The sequence below is a fragment of the Pseudopipra pipra genome, chromosome 11, assembly GCF_036250125.1.
Source record: "Pseudopipra pipra isolate bDixPip1 chromosome 11, bDixPip1.hap1, whole genome shotgun sequence".
NCBI classification, from domain to species: Eukaryota; Metazoa; Chordata; class Aves; order Passeriformes; family Pipridae; genus Pseudopipra; species Pseudopipra pipra.
In genome coordinates, this window is record NC_087559.1 from 3,604,295 (window position 1) to 3,631,034 (window position 26,740).

Below are 26,740 nucleotides of genomic sequence, written 5' to 3' on the forward strand. Positions count from 1 at the left end.
ACCATCCCGTCTGTCACGGCGGCCGATGCTGCTCCTTCTCCGCCCCGTCTCACCTTGTCACACCCAGCCGCGACCCTCCCGCCTCCGCTCCCCCCTCCCCGCCCTCTCTCCCCGCTCCCCTCCTCTCCCATCGCTTCCCCATCACTGGCCCCTTCCTCCCCGCCCCTCCCGTCCCTCCCGCTCCCCCCGCACTTCTCCCCATCCCGGAGCTCCCGGTTACCTGCCGCCTCCCGGGGGGGAGCGGGTACCAGCCCGGAGCCCACCCCGCGCCCCGCCCGCCTCTCCCCGACACAAAGACCCCCTTGTCCCCCGTCCCCGGCCGGGGGGGACCCCGGGGCGCCCCGGGTGGGCGGTGCCGGGGCGGTCCCTGGGCGGTCCCTGTGCTCGGGCGGCGGCGGGAGCGCGCTCGGGGCGCGTTCCCGGGCGCTCCCGGGACCGGCGGGGACGGGGCACGGCCGCGGGCCGGGCGGGGGGCCGAGCTCCCTCTCGGGCGGCGGCGGCGGGAGCGGCTGATACTTATTTATTTCCATTCTCCGCCCGTCCCGTCCCGTCTCCGCGCTCCGGGTACTTTTTCTGGGCTTTTTTTTTCCTTTTTTTTTTTTTTTCTTTTCTGTTTTCTGTTGTTTTCGGCGGAGCGGAAGGAGGATGGGGTTCGAGCTGGATCGCTTCAGCGGGGAGGTGGATCCCGACTTCAAGTGCAACCTGTGCAACAAGGTGCTGGAGGACCCGCTGACCACCCCCTGCGGGCACGTCTTCTGCGCGGGCTGCGTCCTGCCCTGGGTGGTGCAGCAGGGCAGCTGCCCCGTCAACTGCCAGCGCATCTCCACCAAGGAGCTCAACCACGTCCTGCCCCTCAAGAGCCTCATCCTCAAGCTGGACATCAAGTGCGACAACCACGCGCGGGGCTGCGAGGCGGTGGTGCCGCTGCAGCACCTGGGCGAGCACGCCGAGACCTGCGACTTCTCCCCGGCCAAGTGCCGCAACCGCGGCTGCCGCCAGGTGCTCAACCTGCGCGATGTGGAGGCGCACATGCGGGAGCGCTGCGAGGCGCGGCCCGCGGGGCTGTGCGAGCAGGGCTGCGGGCTGGTGCTGACCCACGGCGAGCGCCGGGCGGGCGCCCACGGCTGCCTGCGAGCCCTGCGAGCCCACGGGGCCGCGCTGCAGGCGCGGGCGGCCGCGCTGGAGAAGGCGCTGAAGAAGGAGGCTCTGCGCGCCGGCAAGCGGGAGCAGTCGCTGCTGTCGCGACTGGCGGCGGCGCAGCTGGAGCTGCAGGTGACGGCGCTGCGGTACCAGAAGCGCTTCACGCAGTACAGCGCCCGCCTGGACGCCCTGGCCCGCGCCCGCGCCGCCTCCCCCGGCAAGGTAAGGGGGGACGCGGGAGGGGTGTCCCCGCTCGGGGGGGGGGACACGGCGGGACGGCCCGACCCCCGCCCCGCGCTCCCCGGTGCCCCCCGGGCCGCGGGATGCGCGTTCTGCCCTGCGCGTGTCCCGGCGGGTTCTGCGGGACGGGGGTCGTGTTGTCCTGGAGAGCCCACGCGGCCCCAAAATCCTTCCGAATACCTCAGCTTTTAATAGCCGTAATGCACCGGTTTCCATAGGTACATATTTTTCGGCCGTGACCGTCATTGATATCTGGACCCCATATGGCAGCTCTCACAGCAAAAGTAACGGGATCGCGGTTTTGCTGGTGTTTTTTTCCTTGGTTCTCTTCCCCCGAAGAAAACTCTAAACTGCAAAATTGGAATTTCCAGGGCTGGAAATGGTATTAAACCGCCAGAAATTGACTCCCAGGAGTCACACAAAGTGGAGTGAATTGGAAGAAGCTGCTGTGACCCAATGCTTTCCAGACCCTGAGCTCACCTAGCATCCCAGACTAGGGCTTCCTACAAAACACTGACTTTAGGATTAACTATTTCGCAACTCGGACACGTCGCCAGCTATTTCTTGATCTGAAGCCACTATCTCTGTAACATCCACTTCCAAATACAAGACATCTGCTGTGTACCTGTGATTTCTTTCCCAGAATCACACAAGGTTCTTGAAAACCTCAATTTAGGAGAGGAGAAATTAACTTGACTTCAGCCCCCCCAGAATTAGACCATTTATAAAATGACCAGAACCAAAAGCCAGAGCTACAACAATACTCAAGTTTTAATTGGAATGAGGCTCCCTAGCGAGGGAAGCCCTAGAAGCCAATTATCTTTTAAATGAAGACATTCAAAGTCCTCCCAGTGACCTGGAATGTGCTACCACAGACACAGCAGTATTAAACTGTTCAAAACTGTCAGACATCTGTATTCACACCTTTAGTAATGTTGAGACTCTAAAAGTTGTGGAAAGGAAATAAAACTTCATATTATTTTTTTTCCCCCTTCCTTTTTCCTATTTAGAACCCATCATGTTTTCCAAACTCAAAACAGAAAACGCTTTAATCTTAAATGTACTGTTCTGACTTCTGGCGATACTGGGTGTGGTGCTGGTTAGAAACTTAGTAAAACTATTAAAATAAATTGGGGGTTCACATTCATATCAAGATTCAGGACAGTTCTGTCTCCTCCTTTTCCTACAGTACTTTGCCTTGGCATGCTGCAGAGCTTTCTGCTCCCACAGCTTGGCACACAGCTGCCTCTGCTCCCTGTCCATTGCTGATGACAGGAGAGCCCCTCCACACAGCCTTGCTGTGGGAGATCATCTCACCAAATCCCTACCTCCTCATCTCTGCTCTTCTTTATTCTTCCACTGCCCCTCCTTCATTTGCTAGTGTTGATAATGTTGGGTTTGCATTATTTAGCTCTGTAAATTATAGTGAGCTGCACTGAGTCCGAGAGGTGCTCATGGTACGTAGTTTCTAGCTGTACTCTTTATCAGATTTATGGATACAGCTGGCTGGGACCACTGTGCTGGTTTTTAGTCCTCTTACAAAAGGCTGTTATACAGTTTTCTGAAGCAGCCACGAATCTGAAGAAAGCTGGAAGGTGTCATGTCACCACAGACTCGTGGTCCAGCGGTCAATCAATTACGTGTCTTTCACAGCATTTTGGGCAGCTTGCCAACACCAACAGCTTTCCATTGCCCTGCTCCCAGAGAAGTACAATCAGGAAACTTGCATCTTTGTGCACTGGAGAGTTTTTTAAAAGACCCATGGTAATCCCCTAGTGCAGGGGATGCTTTACCAAATTTTGGGCTGTGGAATGCTGACAAATTTATACTCTGGGGTTGTTTTCTCAGAGACACTGGCCTAGACTGTGCAGGAACACTCAGCACGACATACTTGCCTAAGCATTAGGTCCCTGAACACAGGGATTAAGTGTGTGATCATGTGGAATAGCTGATTTTCCATCATTACTTAATTATGACCATTACTCATATTTCATGTGTTTTGTTATACGATGTAATCGTTTGGTCCATGTCAAACGCAAGTAGGCTGAGCACTAACAATGTGGGTTCACAGTTTACATGTGGTGATTGCAGAACTTACTTTTGGGTGTTCTGGCTCCTCAGCAGATGAAGAAAAAGGATTTTCTGACTTCCCTGCCTGGTGGTTGCTTGTTGTCACAGATGCAGAACCAATCTAGAATAAATCAGATGACATCCTGTAGTCAAAACAGCTCACGTACAGCTCTGTTTAAATGCTTAGTCATACAGCATTAGGCCATTCATGAAAGACCCAAATTCATGATCTTTTGGCAGACCAGCTCTGGGTTCACCTTAGCATAGACTTTGTGACTGGATGAACCACAGCTTTGCTGTGTTTTCATCTACCATTTCGGAAGTGAGTTCTATAACACCACCATAGCTTATTAAGAGAAGACAAATAAAATACATATTTTATACACACACTCATCTCTAAATATCTCACCATTTTATAAGCCCCTTAAGTAGACAGATGTGCGTTAAGTGACCCCAGTTCTGTTGTCCATGTATATTCCTTATCACTGAGGGAACACTAAGTTTACTGTGTATTTACTGGATGTAAATGTTTATTCCAAAAGAAAAGTTTGATGGTTTATTCAGAGAGTGACTGTTTATTCCTTGGTAAGAATTCCTTGGAAGAGGTAAGGCTTATTGTGAATGAGCTTGAGGAAGGAGTGGTAGGGAAGGTGGTGTGTCTCACTCAAATTTAGTATTTCTTCTGATCAGAGATGTCAATCCTGTAATATCAAAGTCTAAACAATCAAAAAAACCCTCTTACTATTCAAACAAGGCCTAATCCTTGGTGAAACATACCACTGTGCACACCTATTGATAAGCTGATCTGGTCGTTCCCTTGTTTACACAGCCGACAAAGTCCTTTGGGAAGGAGGGAGTGGGGGGGAATCGGAAGCAGTGCTGGCTGCAGCTCACGGTGGAAACCCTTCCGCTGTCCTGACAACCAGAGACAGGGACTGACTTTAAATATATCAGCCAGACAGGAACCAGATACGATCTGGCATTTAGGACCTCTGCTCTAATACTGCTGTGGTTGTGGTAACACAGGTTTGAATTCCTCAAGAGCCAGATGAAGTCCTTTGAAACAAGATGATGTGTTTTTCTCAGACTGTCCCTGAGCAGGATGTGCCAGGCTGGTCCTGGCAGCCCTTTCACGAGAGAACAAGGAGCTGAAGTGCCTCCTCTGATGAAGACAGACCTTCTCAGCCACAGCACTACCAAAGAAATTAGTCTTCCCCTATCTAAAGGGGAAAAACAGTCTATTAGCTCCACATTACTCAGCTGGGAAGTACAGTAATTTCAAGAATTATGTTTAAGAGTTCTGTTCAGCTGTGGGAATACAACATGCCAGTAACCATCAGGTCTGCTGCCGAAGCAGCTGCCGGGGCAGGGCTGGACACCGGCCACCGATTTCCACAGTTACCTCACTGTTTAATGATTGCTCCGCTGGAACGCCAGACATTGGAGGGGAAGGGAAAGGCAGAGCCTGGAAAAGTCATTTGCATCGTGGCTTCCTTATGAAGCCAAGAAGGTTGTTAAAGAAATTGTTAAGACCTGAGATGTGAATCTGCAAAAGTGACCAAGTGTTGAACTGCCCTGGTGCCGGGGCGGTTCCGTGAGGGTGGTGGGATTAGTGCTCTGCAGTGGGTTGTGCTCTGTGACACCTCTGCTGCCGTGGGGAAGATGGAGACAGTGCACAAATCCACCAGAAATGGCTGGAAAGTTTCTTTAAAGCCCCTGTGGGCAGAAGTACTTTTTCAGAAGTACAGAAAACTATTATTAGTTGGGTTTTTTCCCCGCAACTTGACTGATTAAATAGACTGCTTTCATACTGACTCAGCCACGTATAAAAGTGTCAAATCATAGCCACATAAGGAGGCTTTAATGAAAACGTTCAATTTTAATTACTGAAAGTGTCTTGAGAGCAATGCCATAATTGTTTCTTGATAGTTCTAGTTGATTTGCCTTCTTAAAAAAGCATAATAGGAGAAGGAAACAGTGGGGCTAACACGTTCTTGTCTTTCAAATCCTGAATCATTCATCCCTGAAAGTGGTCTCACAGGACTGGAAATTTGTTCCTTGAAATCCTGTCTGAGGTCTGGGTCTGTAGACTTGCAGGGAAATAGCTTTTACTTCATTTTTCTGTCCTCTTCTGGCTACCTAGTTCTCACTGATGCTGAGTGCAGGCAAATTCAAATAAAATCAGAGTTTATTCATGTTTCTTGGTATCAGGTCCACCTCTATTTATTATTCGACCTGCAGTGAAGATAATGATCAGAAATGGACACAGAAGTTGTAAACCACATTTTCAGGTGGACTGTATTAGTGCAGCTCCCCTGTGGTGAAGTGTGTGGTCAGTGGAGCTCTGCCAGTTCACACTGGTAGGGAATTGGGCTTCATTATCATCCCCAAATCTGTAGGAGTAGTTCAGTAATCCAGGATTACTTTGACATTTTTTATGAGTTTAATAGACATTAATGTTTGATTGACAACTTCAAATTGACATGTTAGAAGAAAAATGCATAAACTAAAACCATCTGCATCGAATTACAATGCAACTGTTGTAATTTTTGTCATTAATTGGTTATGAAAACCAGACTTGTAAGATAACTTCCTCAACCTTTCTTGTGTTCATAACTTTTTCACCCTGTGGATAAAACAAAGGAAAAGGTCTCGGAGGTAGAAAAGTTATTCTGTATCTCTAGATGCACAACATACCAATCCTATTCTGATCTCTAAAAAATGTACTGTTGTTGAAATGGCTTTTTGTAGTGCTCTGCTGTTGTCTGTTCAATAATTTTGTAGTGTTGTGCTGTAAATAACAGCCACTTGATTGAAACTGAAGAGAGAACATTGTGAAGATTTAGTTGTCTTTAACAGTACATGCACTTAGTTTTGTCTTTATCAAAGTTAATAGACCTAAGTAGCATCACTGTGTCATAAATAACATTTTACTGGAGTTCATAGTTAGGAACAAACTGGAATAAGAGAGCAGGATAACAGAGCATGTTCACACAGTCACCCAACTACTACAGGTCCATCCAGTATATCTTCGTTGTACATTTTTTGTCCAGACAACTGTTCACTGCAGAATTTCGTATTTTAGGGGATTAATATCATGATTTTCAATGGTGGAAGATCTCTGTTTTGCTAGTGTTAAAATTCCAGAGAAAAAAATTATGCATGGCAGGTGCTCTGAGTAGCAATTGCCATTCTAGGCCTTTGGCAAAATTTGTAGCAGTTTTGTTTAATTCTGTTTTCTCAAACTCGCTAGAGAATTTCTGTTGTATAACACTGTGTTTGATACTGTTTAAAACAATGTCATGTACCCAGCACTAGAGAGAAGCAACGTAAGAATCCAGTCCTAAGATTAGAAAAGCATTAGAAAATCAAGAGTTTGACTACTGGAAACATGGAGTATTTTACATAACACATCACATATGACTAGGTCAAGTAGTTGCAGGAACCAGTATTACATATAAAACTGTTCTGTTGCTGTTAAGTGTCTCACTGTAGATCTCAATAAAAAAGACACATAAATCTTAGGGGTGGTTCTGCTGCTGGAGCTCGGTGGGGTGGCTGGAGCAGGGGCTGGGAGCTGCTGACTTTGCTCCTGCAAAGCTATTCCAAACATTTTTCTCCGAACTACATGGGGGTAAAAAAAATAAGAAACCGACCCAACAGACCTGGGTGGAAGTATTATCTGTCCTACTTTACCCACGCACACAAATGTTTTGAATGTGTTTATCTGTTCCTTGCAGGGGGAAGAGACTAAAGCACTGACTCTCGTCCTCCATCGTGACTCTGGCTCTCTTGGATTTAATATTATTGGTGGCCGACCGTGCGTGGTATGTTAATTGTTAAAATATGTTTGCCCTTTCCAGTTGGGAAAAGCATGTAGGTCAACACTTAGAGGAAAAATGTTGCTGACAAGCATTTGCTTCTCTTGTGATTCTCTCAGAGCAGATCTCATACTGGGATTTGTGTCGGATGTCTGTGAACTCCACTGCCTTTTCTCTCGCAGCGTGTTTATTCCTGCATCTCATCACAGCCAGCAGCACTAATATTGGTGCAGTGTCCCTCCCAAAATGATGGGACCCATGGTGTGTCTCTCAGACCATAGTGCTGTGAGGATTATGGGTTGAGGGCCCACAGCTTTAGGCCTTTTCATTAAAAAACCCCACGTTATTTACTGTGCTTTCCACCAGAGGTTCAGCAGCCCCCCTGTGCAGGTGAAGGGATGTAACTCAAACAACCTACTTTTGAATTCTATGATTTCAGCAGATGTTTCCTGCACCATACACTCACTAATGTATTTTTTCTGGATGCCTGTTGGCTGGAGCTGCTGCATATGACTTTAATTAGATCAAGGAGTGGATTATACCTTGTCCTAGTAATTTAGAAAGTATTTAGAACTACTTCTTGACTGCTCAGAAATCTGACATTAATTACGATTTATTCCTAGTGAATTCAGTTGAAAGTTATTCTTTACAGTTAGAGTTTTTCCATTTTCTGAGACATTGTTCTGCACTGGTAGAAGACAGTGACAAAATACACAGGAGTATGAAAATACCTTGTTAGATATAAATTGTTTTCTTGGTTTATTTTTAAATCTCCAGAGAAGGAGCCGTGCAACTAAAAATAAAAATGCAGTGTTGTCTTATGTTTGATGTGCAAACAGGCTGTGTCTCACTGGATTTTACATTGAGAATAATTGTAATGACAATTACTACTGAGCTGGCCTAAGTCAGAGGAAAATGATTATCACACAACTAATTTACCTAATGGAAGTCCGTCCCTGGTTGTTTAATCTTTCCAAACGGGAGTATCAGGTGTTCTCATTAGCACAGAGTAATTCCATATTAAGACATCAATAAGAACATTTCTTTCAAATTACAGGCGCTGCTGTGACACGGACAAGCTTTAGCTGAGGGAAAATCAGAGTTGGTTTGGGGTAATAATGTGGTTTTCTTTTCATCCTTAAAGGACAATCAAGATGGTTCATCGAGCGAAGGAATTTTTGTATCGAAAATAGTCGACACAGGGCCTGCTGCTAAGGAAGGAGGGCTGCAAATTCATGACAGGATTATTGAGGTATGTGGACACACTGTCTTTTAATAGTGCAAGGCTTTCAAATGGCATATTTGGTGTGGGTTTGGGAGAAATGTACCGTGGTAAACACTGTCTAGGAGATATGTCTGTTAAAACATGCTTGACTTGGTGCAGTGCTGACCTCCATGGCTTTAGGTATAGTTCTTACCTAAATATAGAAACCAGATTATGGATGGTATGTGCGTGTCCTGACTTTCTGAGGAGCTAGCATCTATCTGGTATGCCATAGATAGTTCTTTTTTAAGCTATTGGAAACTTGTAAGTTATTTAGTTAAAACCATATGTGAAATATCTGTGGTGTGAACCACGGTATTATTTTTCTAAGTATTTCCAAGTTTTGAAAAGTCAGAAAAAATTCTGCCCCACAATTTCTGTCTGGTTTATTATAAACCTAAAGTTACTGCCTTAATGTTGCTTGTAAGTTCTTACATTACTCAGATTGCAGTCTGAATTTCTTCTCATTTTGCCAGAGTCTTGACCTCAATAAAAAGTCCTTCCTGTGAAAGAGATGGTTGCATGAAACATTTCTCACAATTTGCAGTGAGCAAATTTCTTTGTTGGGGGGACAGAGTGAGAAAAAGGTTAGTTTTGATGAAACAAAATGCAGCTGACGGTGAGTCAGTTCCCATTGTTTAGCATTTTGCAGTTAAGAAAAAGTATTCCTCACTGTCTTATTTTTGTAGGCTGGAGAAACTTTGAGAGTCTATTGTTCAAAAAGATAAGTGTGGTGTTTGTTGCCAAGGATATCATGGAACAGCCAGTTTCTCTAAGTAATGGAATTCCATTGCTCTTATGTTTTGCAAATGAGCAATAAACAGCTGTTAAGGATTTTCTGTTGGCAGGGGACAAAGTGTATTTGCCTTTTTCTGTACTGTTATGGTAAATTGTATTCACAATTTAGTAGGGATATAAAATATTAATTAAGTTTCTTCATATGGGAAAGAATGGAGCCACGGTAGCAGAACTATAAAAAGATAAGAAGCTGAGCTGTGAAATGATCCAGAGTTGCTTAAACTATATATATGATGTAACATAATTGCAGAAAGGTCTGGACAGTTTTGTGAGAACTGTGTGATTTTGTTTGAACTGAAAATTTTCCCATAAGCCCGAATTTCCCCACGGCGGATTTGGAAAGCTGACATCCGTTTGTGAAGAAGTGCTCAGTCACATAAACCAAACAACCCTATGAAAACCAAAACTTTGTAAGATCAGATACCCCAAGGTTGGGAAATGTCCTGGTCTCTCCATGCAAGCCCAGCTCAGTCTCCTGGAGCACCAACCCTGTAAATCCGTCAGCAGTTGCACTCATGGTATTTTTGTCTGTGGAAGTCACCCATGGCGCAGGGAACAAGGGCAGCCAACCTTTTTCCCCCTACCAAAATCTGCTCACAGTTGCTCCCTCCTTACTGCTTTTTATTTTTCACAGAACCATATGATGCTTTGGGTTGGAAGAGACCTTAAAGTTCATCTCATTCCAACCCCCTGCCACGGGCAGGGTCACCTTCCACCAGACCAGGTTGCTCAGAGCCCAGTCTCCTTTTTTTATTCTCTCCTTACTTCTCCAGTTGCTCCCTGAGTTTAGCATTTGGCAGCACTAGTGCTGGCCAGGTTAAGGACCTAAATCCAGCTCTGCTGGAAGCAAACTAAAGACTGAGAGGGAGATGGGAGAGGACAGGCTGGGTGAGCTTTCCTGCTGGGCCTCTTGGCTGTGTCCCCTCCCTGAGCAGAGCCAGGCCTGTGGGAGCAGTGTTTGTGCAAGGTCTTTTCCACAGTTCAAGTTACATTTCCACATAAGAGAAAAGCCCAGAATAAAGACATTAGAGCAGTTTGTTGCATTAATAACACGCCAAGGGTAGCAAGAACCCGTGTGTTGACATGAGTTGATGTGTGTTGACAACTCTCGTTGTGCTGACCACAAACTCATTGTCATATTCACTCTTCTCACCTCTAAATATATACAAAAGGCTGACGAAAATTGAGCCCATTGTTTCCCAAGAGTTGGCTTTGGGTGCCTCCACATCAGCATCTCGGTTTGGATCAGGAATGTCCTGTCGAAGGAAGTCTCTGAGCGGTGCCCGGCTAATGCGGTTTGACTCCCATTGTGGAGCAGTCTCCAAGTGTGCTAATTGGATTCCTTTTTAGATAAAATTAATTGATTTAATGCACCCCAACCACTACAGGCATCCAGTTCACAGCACTAGACTGGAGTGCTCTCACACGGAGCCCTCAAAATACACATAGTGTGGAGATCAGCTCCTGAAAAAAGCTCTTTCATCCTGTATTCTCTGCATTCTCTGCAATTTATATTTAGCACACTATGTCTAACCTTAGTTTGGATTAAGGAAAAAGGAGATGCCTCCTGCATCGAGGCATCTCAGCAAGCTATATCATACTCATGTCAAATTATCTTAGCTAACTCAAATACCATGTCAGCTGTGTAGCTGAACACTAGGTAATGTCCAGGGAGAGTGGCCTTCTAGAGGCATTTTTTTTTTTTAATAACTTTCACACTGCCAAAGTTTTGATTTGGCAGTTTGGCTGAAAAATCATTTACAGATGTAGCTGTAACTAGCAGGACACAGCTGGAGGACTTGGAACTTGGCACAGCATAGAGCATCCTAGTGAGTCACATTTGCTTTCAAAAGCTTAAAAAACGGTAAAAAAAGATGATAACTTAAATTTTTAGGACTGAATTTAACTATCTAGAACTTCTTTGCCGTGTTCATTCAATATTAAGGTTTTATGTGTCATCGGCATGATTTTAAATAGACTCTTTCACAAAGAATTCCTATTCCAATATAAGCTGCTGAGCATAACATCTCCCAAATTAATTCCAGCATCCATCACAGAGAATTTACAATGAAATAAAACATGAATCATTTGATTTCCTTTTGGAAAATGTTTCTTTGCTGCAGATCTTCTGGTGGATGTGTTTTGGAGCACATATCAAATGAGAGTGTCATTTCTCATTTTCAGAACTGCCACAACATTTCTAATTAGTGAGCAGGGATTAGGCAGTGTAAAATACAGACACATATATGGTACTGCTCATAGCTGATAGCAAATGTATTGTTTTGTTGATGTTTGCTTGCAAATTCCATCCCTTGACAAATTGATACAGAGATAAACTTGGAATCATTTCAGAGATAATTTTTCTAACATTTTCCTTATGTAATTTGGATTTCTTGTTCTACATTTTTAGAAGGTTAAATACAAAGTTAATCATGTTTAAGAACTGACTAGAATTGTCTGTGAAAGCAGTTTTTTGGCCCTTTCTGTGTCACTGAAATAAGTAATGCCACTGTGAAGTATATGTTTCTACTGCTAAATGATGCACATCAAGATGAATGTTCCATGGTCTGTGCTACTCAGTCATCAGAGCACTGTGTAACAAATACAGAGAAATAGCCTTTTTCCTTGTATTTTGCTTTACAGAATCTGTTAAATAATGATATTTAGTGCTTACATAGGACTATGAAGATCATGTTATAGCTATTAATTGCTTAATAATTTCCCCTCCCTGTTTAATAATATCCTCGCTCTGTAAACAGGTAATCTGAGGCATAGAGGAAAATGAATTCTAGAAGTTCTTTTCAGATTAGGGTTAAAGACTTGGATCTTTTTGTAACTTCTCTATGTAAACCAAAGAACCAAAGCTTCTTATGTGTACCTGTTTTCAGATCATTCACAATTACTTTAGGGGTGAGGAAGTTGTGATTCTGGGAGATTTCCTCTGCTTTGACCACACATTTTTCATGCACTTCTGCATTCAAAGCAAGCAGCTGATTTCATGCAGGACTAGTGATTTACTGAGGTATTGTTTCAGATGTTCCATAGCAAATTGCCACGTTAAAAACATGCTGAAACTATTGATTTTTCTGCAAAGGAATTACTGTTCTCAGAGATTTCATTTTTGTCAGGGTAACAAAATGGTCCTAATTTCCTCTCTTACCAGAAGTTGGTTCAGGTCCCAGCCATGAATGCCTCTACACAGCTGCTTGGCATTTCTTAAGACAAACTTAGATTTTCAGAGTTTTTATTTTTAAGCACATCAGCTCTGAAAGATTATAAATTAAATATGGCATTCTCTTCTCACTAACTGGTAAACTTGTTTGTTTAGCTCCAGGACTGCTTGGAAAGAAGGAGGCTTTTGAAACACGGGCTGCTCACCACCTTAAAAAGTTTTTAAGCACAATTAGGGTACTGTTGAGGTAGTATAAACTGTCACAGCTTTGCTGAAACCTGGAGGATTTATGCCATCTGGGACTCGCCCGGTGTTTCATGCTGCTCACAGGAAGGATCATTAGTTTAGGAGTTGAGAACACGTCTTAGTGCATTTGATTGATTTTCCCCAAAGCACACTCATGTGCTACAAATTACAGGCTGCTTTTCCAGGACGTGGATTTCTTCACAGATTACACAGAAGAACAATGAAACGTTTTAGGGAATCTTCCACTGTGGATGTGCAAACAGAACTTGCCATTTGCTGCCATTTTTCCATTTTTCACTCTGCAGCGAGGGAGCTGTTTTGGCAGAGCCACTTTGGGCTCGCAGGAGGAGGTTAGGTGGCTTTCAGCAAAATTAATTTGGTAGCTGTGTTAACGGTGTAGCCTCTGACAAGTGGGATCAGCACAGAGCAAGTCCATCAGCCACAGAGGAATGGCAAGACAGGACACTCTGGCGGGAGCGTGGTGTACCTTTCCCTGCCAGTGACACATCCCTCTGCTGCTGAGGCAAGGATGGCTCTAAAACTGAGTGAATGAATAAAAGAAGAAACATTCCTTGTGGTCTGCTGGTGCGTGATGGGTCTAGTTTTTCCACCAGACTGAGTCTGTGGGCTGAAAGGGCTCAGTGTGTTGCTGCTCTGGCTGCACTGTCAGTACACACTCGTCCCACCCTGTGTGCCCCATTCACTTATCTCCACTCACAGGCAGCTCACAGGAAACTTCCACAAAGAATCAGTAAATAAAATTATTAACTGAACGCAGCCTTAAACTTCTGATTTGCTGGTAGGAACTTTTTAAAATTATGTCAGCTTTAGGGGGATAAACCTAAGCCTATAGCTGCTGGCAGGACACTTAGTGCCAGCGCTAGCTGGACTCTGACAAGCAAATAGATTAAACAGAACTTTCTCATTGTCATGAATGGAAAAGTTCAGCTCTGCAAACAAGATTTACTGTGCAGCTACATACGCTTAGGAATTAATTTTCTAGAAGAAAACATTTTCAGACAGTGACTTAAAATTGGCTGTTCGAGTTCCTGCCAGGACACGCAAGCACATGAGAGTATTTGTGGAGAGTGAACACGACAGGGCAGTGAGTGCAGCTCCAGCAGAGTCAGCTCTTTTTGGAGTTTATGCTCACAGAAAACTTTCCAAGCCCTTTGTCCCTATCTGTTAATGGTGTCTTACAAAGCATCATTGTGCCTGTGCTAAAACATAGATCCCACAGCTCGGTCAAAAGGGAATAATAATAATAATAATAACCTTAAGAGGAAAATACAAATGAAAACAGTTGGCCTTGGTTATCGCTGCATTTTTTCCTCTCATAAATTTATTTCCCTGATTTCATACCAGCACTGCAGTCTGAGCTGTGGCAGGGAGGTGGGAAGCAGAGGGATGAGCCAGAGTACAAACCAAAGAGGTACAACAGGATTTTTATACTAAATACTGTAATGTTGTTCTCCCCACGAACAAAAAAGAAAATAAATCGCATGGAACAAAAATATAAGTGTTGCAAACAAAGAAATAGTGTTTTTAGTATTAATGACCTATGGTTTCTGCCTCTTCACTGATCAGTAGACTGCAGAGCTCAGGTTATGAGCACATTTCATGCTGGAACTTTGAAAAGGTCCTGCGTGAGTTCCCCTCAAATTTCCACACCTCCTTAGCCATTCCTTTTAATAGAAGCCCACAGCATGTTGACCCTACGTGTAATGTGGGCATTCTGAATCTGTGGAAGCTCAGAATATTGTTCTCAGGGGTGTGCTGAATGAAAAAGAGGTAATTAAATCATCAGAAAAAGCTCTCTTAAACTCAAGAATAGATCCCTTATGTGTAACACTTCTTAATGGGATTATGGTGTAGAGCCCCTTCTCCGCTGCACACAGTCCTTTACCTGCATTTACCTAAGCTCTTGCTTTCCTTGCTGACACAGTCTGCTTTAAAACAACCCGTATCAGTCTTTAGGGCACATGAAATGTGTCCTGTGAAACATTCAGTGCTTTCAAGATAAGGGCCATGACGACTGTGCACAAATCAGGAAAAGAACTGCCACTGCTGGAATTAGGAGGAATACCACTTTTCTTGAAAGGTATGTTTATATTTGTGAAGAAGCTGCCTCTGACCAGTGCAAATCTTTAGCCCAGCCCAGAAGACAAGTGCTGCTGGGGTGTCCCAGGTACTCAGGGACCCCTCACGCAGCCCTGCCCTGCTCACACTGAATTTGGGGGGGAACAGTTTAACTGTAGGATTTTGTCCTTAAGGGTTCCTGCAGGATGGCTGCAGTCATTCCAGTTTCACACAAACTACTTAGGAATTATTTGAGCAGAGGGGTTAAGAGCCTGCTGTGGGCATAGGTCTCATTTGGGGACTCTTGCAGTGGTGGGTCCCACACCTGCACAGACCTGCCCGTGCTTCCTGGAGCTGCTCAGCTTTCCACAATATTTGTTTCATGTGTGACTTTGCTGCTGTGCTTTGGCACTTCCACCCTTCAGCACTTTCTCCTGACAGCCCCATTCTCCATTTTCCTCTCCTGTTGCTCTCACACACTGCTCTCTCCTGACACTTGTACCCTAGAGAGACCCTTTGACATCCCTACCATGGGGAAACATCTCCCGAGGGTGGAAGCCCAGGCTGCTCTGCCGTTGGGAGCTGGGATGTACAGCACCCCCAGTTCTTGAAGAGAAGTTAAATAATGTTCATGTTTGTGTTGGAACTACAGTTAAACAGGAAATTGCTCTTGAGTAAAAGGAGAAGTGATTACGAGGAAAATGCTTTCCAGGTCAGTCTCTTGCATCAGATTTTTCACAACTATAGGGATGGAAAAAGAGGGAGAAAAATCCTACTGATGCAATGCTTTAAAACACAGTGAAAGTCACAGATTATTTAGAATATGCCCTGCCTGTAGGAGTTCTTTCTCTTTGGTTGACTTGTTTGAGACCACAAGAAACAGGACTGGAAGGAAATGCAAACTGCTGTGATAATTTCCAGTCAAATCTCACATGAAGCAAGGGACTCACTCCATTGACTCCTGTATTGCTGATCCCAGAGCTCATGAATTCCCTCCATTATCCCTCAGCTGTGTTTACCATTTTCTGGTAAACCAATCCTTGCTAATTATCTGTGTAAACCAGCTATCAGTGGGTGCCTCCCCTGCCCTGTGCAAAGCAAAAAGAGATTGTTCCCTTCTACCAACACTGTGGTGGAAGGTTGTTCCAAGCCTTGTGTGGCACCATGGCTGTGACACTGGTGATAAAGAAAAATAGAAAACACTTAAAAAAATCCATATTTTGTTTTTTTAGGAATTATTACTCTTTCAAACAAGTGAAAAATAGCTGTTTCCTTCTCTGCAGCTAATCAGAGAGAAACGTGTCAGACTCCAAACAAATGCTTTTTTTAAGGGATGCTCGTTGAGCATATAACAATGGGACAATTTAATCTTTTCACATGTGGTACAATTCCTTGCATTTTAAATCATCTCCTGTTCAGTTTTCCAAATTTCAAGCCAAACCATTATGATTAACTGCTGGATTTTATTTTTAGATTTCTGAACAGCGATGAGTCTTTTTAGAGAAAACACACAGAATGTCCTATCAACTATTTTCACACATTTTATATCATAATTGGGCAATCAGGCACAATCATCCTTAATTTAGTACATATGTGGTACATTTCCATGCCAATTGGGTTAAAGATATGCATGAAGTAAGTGCAAATTAACTGACAAAAAGAGCAAGCTCAGACCATCCCTCTTCAAAAGGCACTTGAGTCACATTTGCATAACTCTTCATTTGGAATTAAAAATTGAATTTGTTCAGCAAGTGTGAAAAATGCCAAATGTGGGAGAATGACCAAATCTTCCTGGGGATCCCAAATCCTGAGCCTGCAGCTCAGCCCTGGTTCATTCTGGTGAAGGGATTTGTCTTCAGAGCAAGAGAAATGGAACACAGAGTCACTTTTAGTTACTGGTATTTGTAGTTTTAATGGCAATTAAGGTCTTACTGCTTGTTAGTAAACAGATATATTTCGGTATGGGGGGGTTGTTTGTTTGTTTATTTAAAATTGCTGAATGTGAGTTTATGGTGAGTCATTAAACAGGAAAACATGGAAAATGAGAGTGCTCAATTAGAAGTTCATCAAATTTACTACGGCAAATTCTATAGCAATAATTGCTTTAGATTCATATTCTCCTTCAGACATAAGGCTTTTTCCTTTGCCTAATTAATTAATTCTTTACATTCTGAAAAATTGGAAACCATTCACAATTAACTGCAGTTCTGGGTTTTAAACACCAAGAACTGACAACTTATCAGGGTTAGGAAATTAATTCCAACGTTGTTGACTATTGCTTTACTTTGTGCATGTTTTGTTAAATTTAAAAACAATATAACTGGACTATTTTATGTTCCACTACAAAGTGCAACTACAGGACTTGTAAAGTTTTTAGACTCTCATAAATACAAATGGTACTGGTCTGACAATAACAGCAGCTGAAAAATTTTGCTTCACCACTGGGGCTTTTAAATTAAAATAGTGTTTTGCTTTTCATATGCATTTTAGTATCCAAAGTAAATTTGTATTATGTTGGCTTTCATGTAATGGTGTAACATCTTTCAAAAAGTTTCTCTTGGTAAAGTCTTGTTTCTCTAAAGTGAATTTCCCTCTGAAAGGGGAATTTGAGTTTTAAAGATGGGGGGGAAGTGTTACATCAAAACTGGAAAGTTGAGGGTTTGTTAGGGGTGCAGGAGGAGTGATAGAGATGGGCTGTGTGGGTAGAGCACTTGGTGGAGACAAACATCCCATCCCTGTGCACTGTGCCAAGAGACTTCCCTTCTGTGACAGGCCAGATGAGTCCTAGTCCCAAATAGTTCAAATGATGCAAATGTCTTATCTGCAACTTAAATTATGCATTAAATGTACCTCAGTTACAAGAAGCAGGTGGAAAAGAGTCAGAGTATGGAAAACAATATCTTTTGTTGGTGCAGGTCTCTTTTTTGTAGTCTAATAAAGCCTGGTATTAAAATAACCTTTTTAAAAAAAAAAAATTATATATAATTTATACAGCCTCTGTTGTAGGACTTGACCTGTGGATCTCAGGAATAGCCTCCCTGCAGCAGACTGGTCCCATATACCCTTTTACACTGACACAGTTATCATCCATAACCCCAGTGTGGCATCCACAGCTTAATTATATGCTCCATTTAACAGCAGCACAAAATTAATCCTGTTGGAACAGAGATTAGATGACATATGAAGAGCCATGTCTGGTCTCTTCAGTGCGGTGAATTTTATCTGGTAGTGTTTGCATTTATTGTTTCTTTTCTTTGCCATCCTCCACACGACTCAGAAGCACCAAAAATGTACAGTGCTGAAAAGCAAGGAGCTGCTTTGGTGATGGAGCCTGGCTCAGGATCCAGTTTAATTTCAAGGACATGAGCCAAAAGTGCTCAGTCCTGGAAGTTTAACGAGTAGAGTAAAATCTCGGGATGTTTCAGAGGATCACGGAGTGGCTGAGGTTAGAGAGGACCTTTGGAGAGCAGCTGGTCCAGCCCCTGCTCACTGCAGGGTCAGCTAAAGCTGTACCAGGGGCCCCGTGTCTTCCTTGGGTGAATAAAAGCTCATACACATCGAGCATGTGAATAGTCCTTTTGGGCTGAGCACGAATTTGAGCTGAAAACTAGTAAATATTATACATGTGTTTGATTGATTGGATGAATATGAGAAAGAAACCAGCAGCAGGAAGGGAGAGGGAAAATGTTTCCTGAATCATTTGGGGGATGGGTGGGGGAAATAAAAAAAGAACTTTTTAGGGCTATTTTTTTTCTTCTTCATTCTGCAGGCCTCCCAGCTCAGGAAGATTTAGTTTATTTCTTAAAAGGTCTTGCTTATAAAGCAGACCTTTTTCTGGCTCTGGCCAGCTCTAATAAAAATTAGCAGTAACTTTAGCAGCTGCCATACCACATGACTGCTTGGAATTGCATAACTTCTTTTTCCTCCTAAAGAAACACACAGAGATCATCTGATCTCCACCCTTGCAGCATTCTCCAAAGTGGTTTTCTCTAACTTGATTTCTAAACAGAAACCTTTTTCTCCTTTCTTTTAACAAACCTCTCTTCTTAAGCCCAAAATCTGACAGCAAATGGTGAGGGGCTGCAGGCAGAGCTTTCATGAGTTAAGTGAATAAGGTGATTATTTGTATTTTTGCTACCTCAAAGTCTGTTACTGTTTATCAATAAAAAGCCAGGAGAAAAAGATAATATTTAAGATAATCAAGAAAATATTTTATGGCTGAAATTGTGGTTTGTTTTTTTTCTGGGAGCTTGGTTTTGTATGGAGGTGCTTTGTGTTTTGCCAAGGAAAAGGTCACAGTGGGAAAGGCAAGGCTTCCATGGCCGTACCACATGTAAACTGGACAGAGGCTGTTGGCTCAGACTGGGTCCTGTTTGGAAATCCCAAAGTACTGAACCTGCTCACCAAACAGAGTGGATGGAAGTTCAAATGATCAAATTATTCTACCTCTTTGGTATGTGGAGATGCACCATTGCTCCCTGGCTAATTGTGTTTCTCTCTAGCAAAAAAGGAAGTTTATCATCTTTGCCAGAACCTAAAACCTAAATAACTGTCCAGTGCTTTTTTTCTGATGCAAATTTCTTGCAAAGAGAATTTGTTCATGTTTTGTAAGTCTTAAAGAAATCTCTTGTCTATAGTTAGGAAGAATTCTTAAATCATTGAAAGTTCTTCAAAAAAACAAAAAAAAAAAAAGGTGTGTCAGACTCTTTAAAGCTTAGTTCATCCCAAATCCAAACAAACAAAAGCCAGGTAATATCACAGAATTTTCAGGGCCAGGTTGGACAGGGTCTGGAGCAACCTGGTCTAGTGGAAGGTGTCCCTGCCCATGGCAGAGGATGGAATGAGATGGTCTCTAAGGTCCTTTCCAACCCAAACCATTCTGTGATTCTGTGAGGTGTTGCTGAAAAAATGAGCCTGTTGGCACACAGGGAAGCCCTGGGAGTGGCACCTCTTGGGGCCAGTGTCACTGCCTTGCACACAGCTGGATTCCCATACTTGAGTTGAGCCAGTTGTCTTAACCACACTAATACTGGAATAAAATTTGAATTTATATAATTCTCACTCTTGCATTTTCCCCTTTTCCTGCTAGTTTGTTGAGAATCCCTGACTCCCATTTTTAAGTAAAGGTTTAGCCCCTTGGATGCTGGAGATGGAAGGGGAACTGGCCTCTCCAGCTGCCTGTGCAGTGGTGAGCATCAAACCACGAGGAACAGAATGCACTGAGCTGTCTTCAGCTGCAGTTACAGCTCATAAGTGTCCTGCTAGCAACTCTTGTTTTAATTTTAAAAGTTCACACAGCCAGCTCTGCGACTCCTTCCTGTATTTGAAGGAGCCAGTACATACCAATACACTTTTTTCTTTTTTTAATATAACCTTTCACTGTTTTCCCTTCATTTTGGCCTCTGTCTTTCCTCTTAAAAGCTTTGTAGGCAGTTTCCTCTGCAGCAGGGGAGTTGGTGACTGTTTCTATTACAAACCTTTCTCTAGCAACGAGAACCTTCTCCTTTAGTTTTTAGCCAGTTTTACCTCCTGCTGCTAATTAAAACGTTCTCTCTCTCTCCCTCTCCTTCTAAGTTTACCAGAAAGCAACATAGTTTGCCCAGTTTGTGGCTGTCTCTTTGCAGAAGGCATTTGAGACTTGCAGAGCAGCTGATGTTAAAAGCAAGTTATAAAGCCAGGAAGGAGCAAGGGTGTCAGAGAAAGCAGTAGGTAATATTTTAGCCTCCAGCACATCTCCAGGCTTTACAGGCTATTAAAAGCTACTTTCACTGGGCTGACACTGCATTTCAGTTCATTTTCCCAACTTGCCTTCCCCAGAGTCTGCTGTGGTCCTTTGTTAGACACCTGAACTCATTAGGTTAACAAGAAACATTTTATTGATGTGTCTCAGGGAGGAGTTGGGAGGCTGAGAAGATGCTGGGAAGTTTCTTTTTGGGATTAAATGGATTTCATGCATAATCTGAGGGAAAAGCATCGTGCCTGCCAGCCCTGCAGATTTGAGCACTGTTAGCCACTTGTTCAGACTTTCTGCTTGGTCTGAACGCTGTGCTATAATTTGAATAGATTTATAGAACAAAGGAACCAGAATCCCACAGTCAGAACTAAGATGACTTGTCACTGACCTTTTATGCCAAATAACTAAAAATAATTTGCTTTCCATCAGTTTATTCCATTGCCTGAGGTTCTGTTCAGCACGAACAAGGATTGCAGACACTGGCTCTCGGTACTTTTTTTGCTTCTGATTGCAAAGATTTAATTCCCCTCCTTTAGAAAACCTTTGGAAAAAAAAAAAAAAAACTAAGCCCACAAGCTTTTAACTGCTTAGCAAGTGTTTTCCTGCACTTTCAGGAAGAAATGCAATTATCATGGCTGCTTCAAGGGAGTTGTCAATGAAGCGATAAACCATGGCAGAATTTACTTATCCTTGCAGAAGAATGCAAATTAAGGCTATAAATGGAGGTCTTGGGAAAGGTCTTGACCGCTTTTTGCCACCAGACTAATAATCACTCCGAGTCATTCATATTCTCAGGCAATCAGGTGATGTACTTCGTGTTTTGCAGGGGGAAAAAGGACTGTGAAAGTGAGTGTGCAAGTGAAACATGCTCTTACATCTATCCTTCATGTGTTAATCAGTTGTTAACTACAAACCACAATATTTCAAACCATGCAAATTCCTTTTCTCAAAGGAGATCGCCTTGGATAAGCAAGTGGCCAAGGATAGTGGGACAGTGTTTTAAAAGTTGGTAAAAATGGAAAGATAAATCCTGACCTGAAGTAACGAGCATAACTGATTAATTTGATATCTGCCAGGACAGAAATCCCATCTCCCTGAAATCAGCAGGGAAGATTTCACTGAGGGAGTTTGTGGGAATTGATGGCCACATTCATAAAATCTGTTCCAATCTAATGATAACAAATAAATTTAGAACTATCTGTTGTAACTATTATTGGAAGTTCCACGCAAGCCTGTGGTGTGATCTGTAGGTGAGCAGGAATCCCTGGGGATAAAGCTGCCCCATAAGCTGTCTATCACAGAGGGAAACTTAAGGATGTTTTATGTATTCAAGCTAAGTATGGAATTAGTTTAACTAAAGCCAAAGGAGCTGCTTATTTGCTGGAAGTTAAATATATGCATTAGATAAACAAAAACTGGGGTCTTAGGTATTGCTGAATGAGTGTCAAAGTCTATAAGCATGTAAAAATATTCTGTACATGCCAAATCCACTGATCTATGACAGACACAAATTCCTTTTCCATTTCCTTTGACTGTATAAAACCTTAGTCATCACAGAATCCAAATTGTGGTATTTGACACTTGAGAAGAATTACATGGAAAACAATGACAGGTTTTTAGTTCAAGTTTCCCACTTCATAACAACACAGTTGTTTTAAACAGCTCGACTTCTGCTTCCTTCAGTTCCTAACATCCACATTTCCAACTGCTTTTATTCTCCCAGCAAACCATATTTCTGACAGGAGATAGTGAACCACCATGTGTTATGTTGCTGCTATGGATTCCTACATATATTCTGTTTAAGAAAATGAAATGCAACATTAACTTTCTGTTTGAAAATGGAAAAATGCTGGGTTATTTTTTTCCCTTTTCAGAATATTCCCGTTATTTTTGTTACAATGCATTCATTTTCTATTCCTGATTTTAAACTTGAGTTTCTGCCTTTAATTTCAGAGTAGATTTGGGCTTGGAACACATAGTAATGACTTTGCAACTGAAACACACTGACTTCTACCACCCCCTATGATTTAAAGAGATCAGACTTGGGTTATTGTCAAGCATCCAAGTTATTTAAAATTACTTTACCCCGAATGTAAATTTTTTTGTATGTCATGATCTAACTAGATTTATTCTATTCAAGTTTATAGTTCAGCTCCACAGTTAAGTGTTTTCTTTTGGTTGGATGTACAAATTCAACAAATTCTAGATCAAGGGCGATTCTAAAGCTCCAGTTTATTGTTGTTGTTCTCTCCCAGCCATTACTTTGTCCATCATTTAAATTGCCTTTGGATTAAAGTATTCTGTTATATCAAAACACGTGGCATTTTAGGCATTAAGAGCACTGAGCGTATCTTTGGATCACAAATGGGTCTGATTTTTGTTTTTCTTTATCCTGTCCTGTGTCAGACAGAGGATTTCCTACCGTTGTTTGGGAAAAGAAAGCTGGAGTTGGAAAGGAAAGCATAAAACTGATTGCTTGGTGGTTTAGTGTTACAGACCACCTACCCTGAGAGGGTTGAGAGTGGGGCCTAATTGAAATTCTAAAGGAGGAAAAAGCCATAGCCCAGCAACAAACAAATAGGGAGAACTTAGTGGAAAATCAGAGGAACAATAAAATATGATTCCATTTTGTTTGCAGCTTGGCACTTGGAATGGCTTTACGTGGAAGAAAATAGAAAGCAAAAGGAGCCACTTAGGGGAAAGTCATTAGACACATTTAAAGACTTCCTAGTCGGACCTAATATAGTTTTATACACTTAAATGCCTTATTTTAAAAGCTGTGTATATTCTGATGTTGTTTTACATAATTCCTTTATTGTGCAGTTAAAAGGGGGGAAGTAAATAAATATATAAGGAAGAGAAAGAAAATAAAGCATGCATCTCTCCTGAAGCAGATTTTTAGAGAGGAAAGAAAAAGGCAAGATTTTTATAATTCTTTTGGGACTTCAGCAAGCAATTTATCTAAAAAGTATTTATTTTTTATACAATCAGGAAGTTAGTGACAAAGAATAGATGTATCTTTCGCTGCACACAATTTAAAAAAATATATTTTTAGTCCTCCCTGTAACACTTGAAAACACCTCTTCAGTTTAAGTCTAAAAGTCAGGTTTGCACTAATTATTAACTGTTGTTTATAGGATGTTGTATAACAGTATTAAACAATTATGGAAAAATTAACAGAAATTGAACAAATTAATGCAGAGGGGTAAGAATTGGAATCTTTAAACTGAAGACATCAATGCAAACACATCAGGAGATGTGCTAATACATGCAAAGACCAATCCTGTAGAGAAGTCAGTGGTCAAATACCTGATATCAGTGAACACTGTGCAGGTACCACTGTTACAGCCAAATTAGGGGAAGGCAGCTGCTGTGCTGTTGAAAGGAATGAAGTTGAACTTAAAAACTCACTTCTGGATGAAATATTTACCTAACTTTATTCAAAGTCACCCTTAAATAAATTGGTTTACTTTGGGGCATTGTGTACAGTACATTCTATACCTGTCTGATTAAGGAGCAGCTTTATCCCCAGGGATTCCTGCTCACCTACAGGTTGTAGTATAGGCTTGCATGGGACTTCCAATAATAGTTGTAAAAAACTCTTCTGTAGGACCATTTTTTTAAGATCACTTTTTTGCTGTCCAGGTGGATTTTGAACAGTAACAGAGAAATTTTCCCAAAGTAGGAGAATCTAATTGCAGAACTACAGATTGCTGTGGACCACTGAACTCAAGGCACAGTCAGTTTAGTTTGGTTTAGTGTAAAGTGCAAAACTCGAAATGACAAAGATATTGAAAAGCTGTCAAGTTTAAGTTTGCTCAGAATATTTTCCAGAGACAACAGCTACACCTCGCTGCTGTTTGTCTGGCTGCTCAGCTTCCATGATAACATTGTGTAGGAATTTAGAAGGGGGCTAAAACCTTGTATTCCCAAACACATTTATCTTGGTCTCAGTCACTCGGGAATCCAACAGCACAAGTGTAGAGGCCAAGTGGACACATCCTCGTTGGTGTAACAGCCAGTTCCCATGTGCTGCAAGTCAGCAAGAAGTGAGAGTGTTCTTGCCTTGGTAACCCTGAGGGGGATGGAATTTTGGTTGTGATCCCCTCTTTTGGGGTTAGTGTGAATCGATCTATTGTTTCGGAGGAGAACAGCTGCAGGGAAGTTTGCAGGAGAAAGGAAAAGCTGATTTTTCTTCAGGGTGGAACTGAAAGGTCTCTTGGTAAACAGATGTTCCTGTAGTGACTGTTTTCTGCAGTACAGTCAGCCTGGAAAGGCTCAGAAGTTCAATGAAGCAAAGTGATGCTCGGTCCATTTTAAAAGGCACCAGGGCAAGTTTCTCACCTCACACACTTGAACCAAAGTAAGATTTCAGTTATAAATCAAAAAGGCCATTTCTCCCCAATCAGTAAAGGAAGAATTCCACAGGAGCAGCTGCCAGGCCACTGTGAAGGCTGACACTCACTTTCCTTTCCAGGTGGGGACTGTTATTGTTTCAAACACCCCTTTTAAGAGACCCCTTTCATAGAGCCCTAGGATGTGGAAAGACATTGGAAACTATTTTGAATCCTTACAACAGGTGGTTAGAGTCAAACTGCAGTACATAAAAGCTGTAGTCTTCCCAAGGTTTTCATTTTAGCTGCATGAATTATTCCTTATTTAGCGAGACAGGAGTTTCAGTAAGTTGTGCACCTCATTTCTGTATGCTTTTTATAATAAGCACTCAGGGCAAGTGTGATTTCTTTTCTTTCTGCTTCAAAATGCACGTGAGCAAACAAACATCTCTCATATGTGGTGGGAGCACAATAACCAGATGTCTTGTTTAGGCTTTAAAACATTCTTGTTCAAGCCCACGAATGAAAGTTTTTTCCACTTTAAAGATGTTTAACTTGCATTTAGTCTGTCAAAGGATTCCTAACATAGAGCTGGATGAGCCTTCATGTCATACAACGAGATACAGACTGTTCTCAAGGTCCTACATGAACTTACTCACTTGCATTGAATTAATACCAATTTCTTTCAGGGCCTGGTGTGACACTGTATGACTTTCTAAGGTTTACTCCCACATCTGTTGTCTTTATTGTTCCTCTGGGCTAGATTTGGGCCCCATGACCCAGTAAGACCCCAGCTATTGGTAAAAATTTAATTAAGGTGGCCCTCAGCTCTGTAGTGTCTGCATCTCCATTCCTATTTCTTACAGGAATATAAGAATGCACTCTAAGAAACAGGTATCAGAAGTTGTCACATGTGAAGGTTTCATGGCTCTCTCCTGCAGTGCCCACTGGCAGTCCTGAAACCCAGAGTGTCCAAGTCTGAAACCCTTCTCAAAAAAGAATTGTGCTTATTTATAAAAGTAATAGTTCACACAGAAATGCCTTCAAAGGGTATTTTCAGCTCTACAAACCTTCCCTGCTACAGTCAGCACAAAGTCATATCAGTTCTACTTTCTCCAGTGCTAGAAAAGGAAAATGCTCAAATACTGGTAAAAACAAGAACCTACTAAAATTAATTGTGTTACTACTGCCAGTACTAAATGGAGAAATTCAGTGAGTGGGATGGATGGAGCAGAACAGACTTTAGCAGCAGAAGGTAAATAACACAATTTTACATAAGGATCAAATATTTGACAGTTTTACAACTGGCTTGTTATTTCTGACAACTGTTGCGTTGGGATAAAGAGCATTTGCTCTTTCTGTTTCTGGCTTTCTCACATCCTCAGAACAGCTCATGCCTGGAGGAAGTGCTAAGAGACAGCTTTGTATTAATGCCACTGGGGCATCTGAGGGGTTATTTACTTATTCAGCTCTCACAGTAGAAGCCCAAGGTTTATTTAAGCAGCTCACCAGATACAAAATGAGGCTGCCCATTAAGGTAGGGGCTCATGTTGGCTTCAGTGGGCCTATTTCACACATCATAATCAGACAGCACCAGTATTTTTGTGCCTGCACTGGGGAGGGGAGGCACCTTCTGCCCTACTTAACCTCTAACCCACAGCATAAAAGTTACATGACATCCAAGGCTGTGGGTCATCTTTTATTTCTATTACTCCAGTAGTGCCTGGGGACCTCACAGAAATCCAATCCCCATTGACAGTAGTGTTCATCTCCAACAAAGTGCAGTATAAATACTCAAAAATGTACGGGAGGCCAAAGACAAGAAGGGTTGTGTCATCATTG

At 42.4% G+C, this 26,740-nt stretch overlaps 1 protein-coding gene across 1 annotated transcript in view; it reads left to right on the forward strand.

Annotated features, from left to right (window-relative positions):
- The first annotated feature begins 543 nt into the window (after positions 1 to 543).
- PDZRN3 (PDZ domain containing ring finger 3) overlaps positions 544 to 26,740 on the forward strand; it is a 135,450-nt gene continuing 109,253 nt past the window's right edge. Inside the window, exons 1-3 of the mRNA XM_064667163.1 lie at positions 544 to 1,362; positions 7,191 to 7,277; positions 8,416 to 8,523. Of these exons, the coding sequence (XP_064523233.1) occupies positions 646 to 1,362; positions 7,191 to 7,277; positions 8,416 to 8,523 (912 nt within the window). The 5' untranslated portion in view covers positions 544 to 645. The remainder of the gene's footprint in view (positions 1,363 to 7,190; positions 7,278 to 8,415; positions 8,524 to 26,740) is intronic.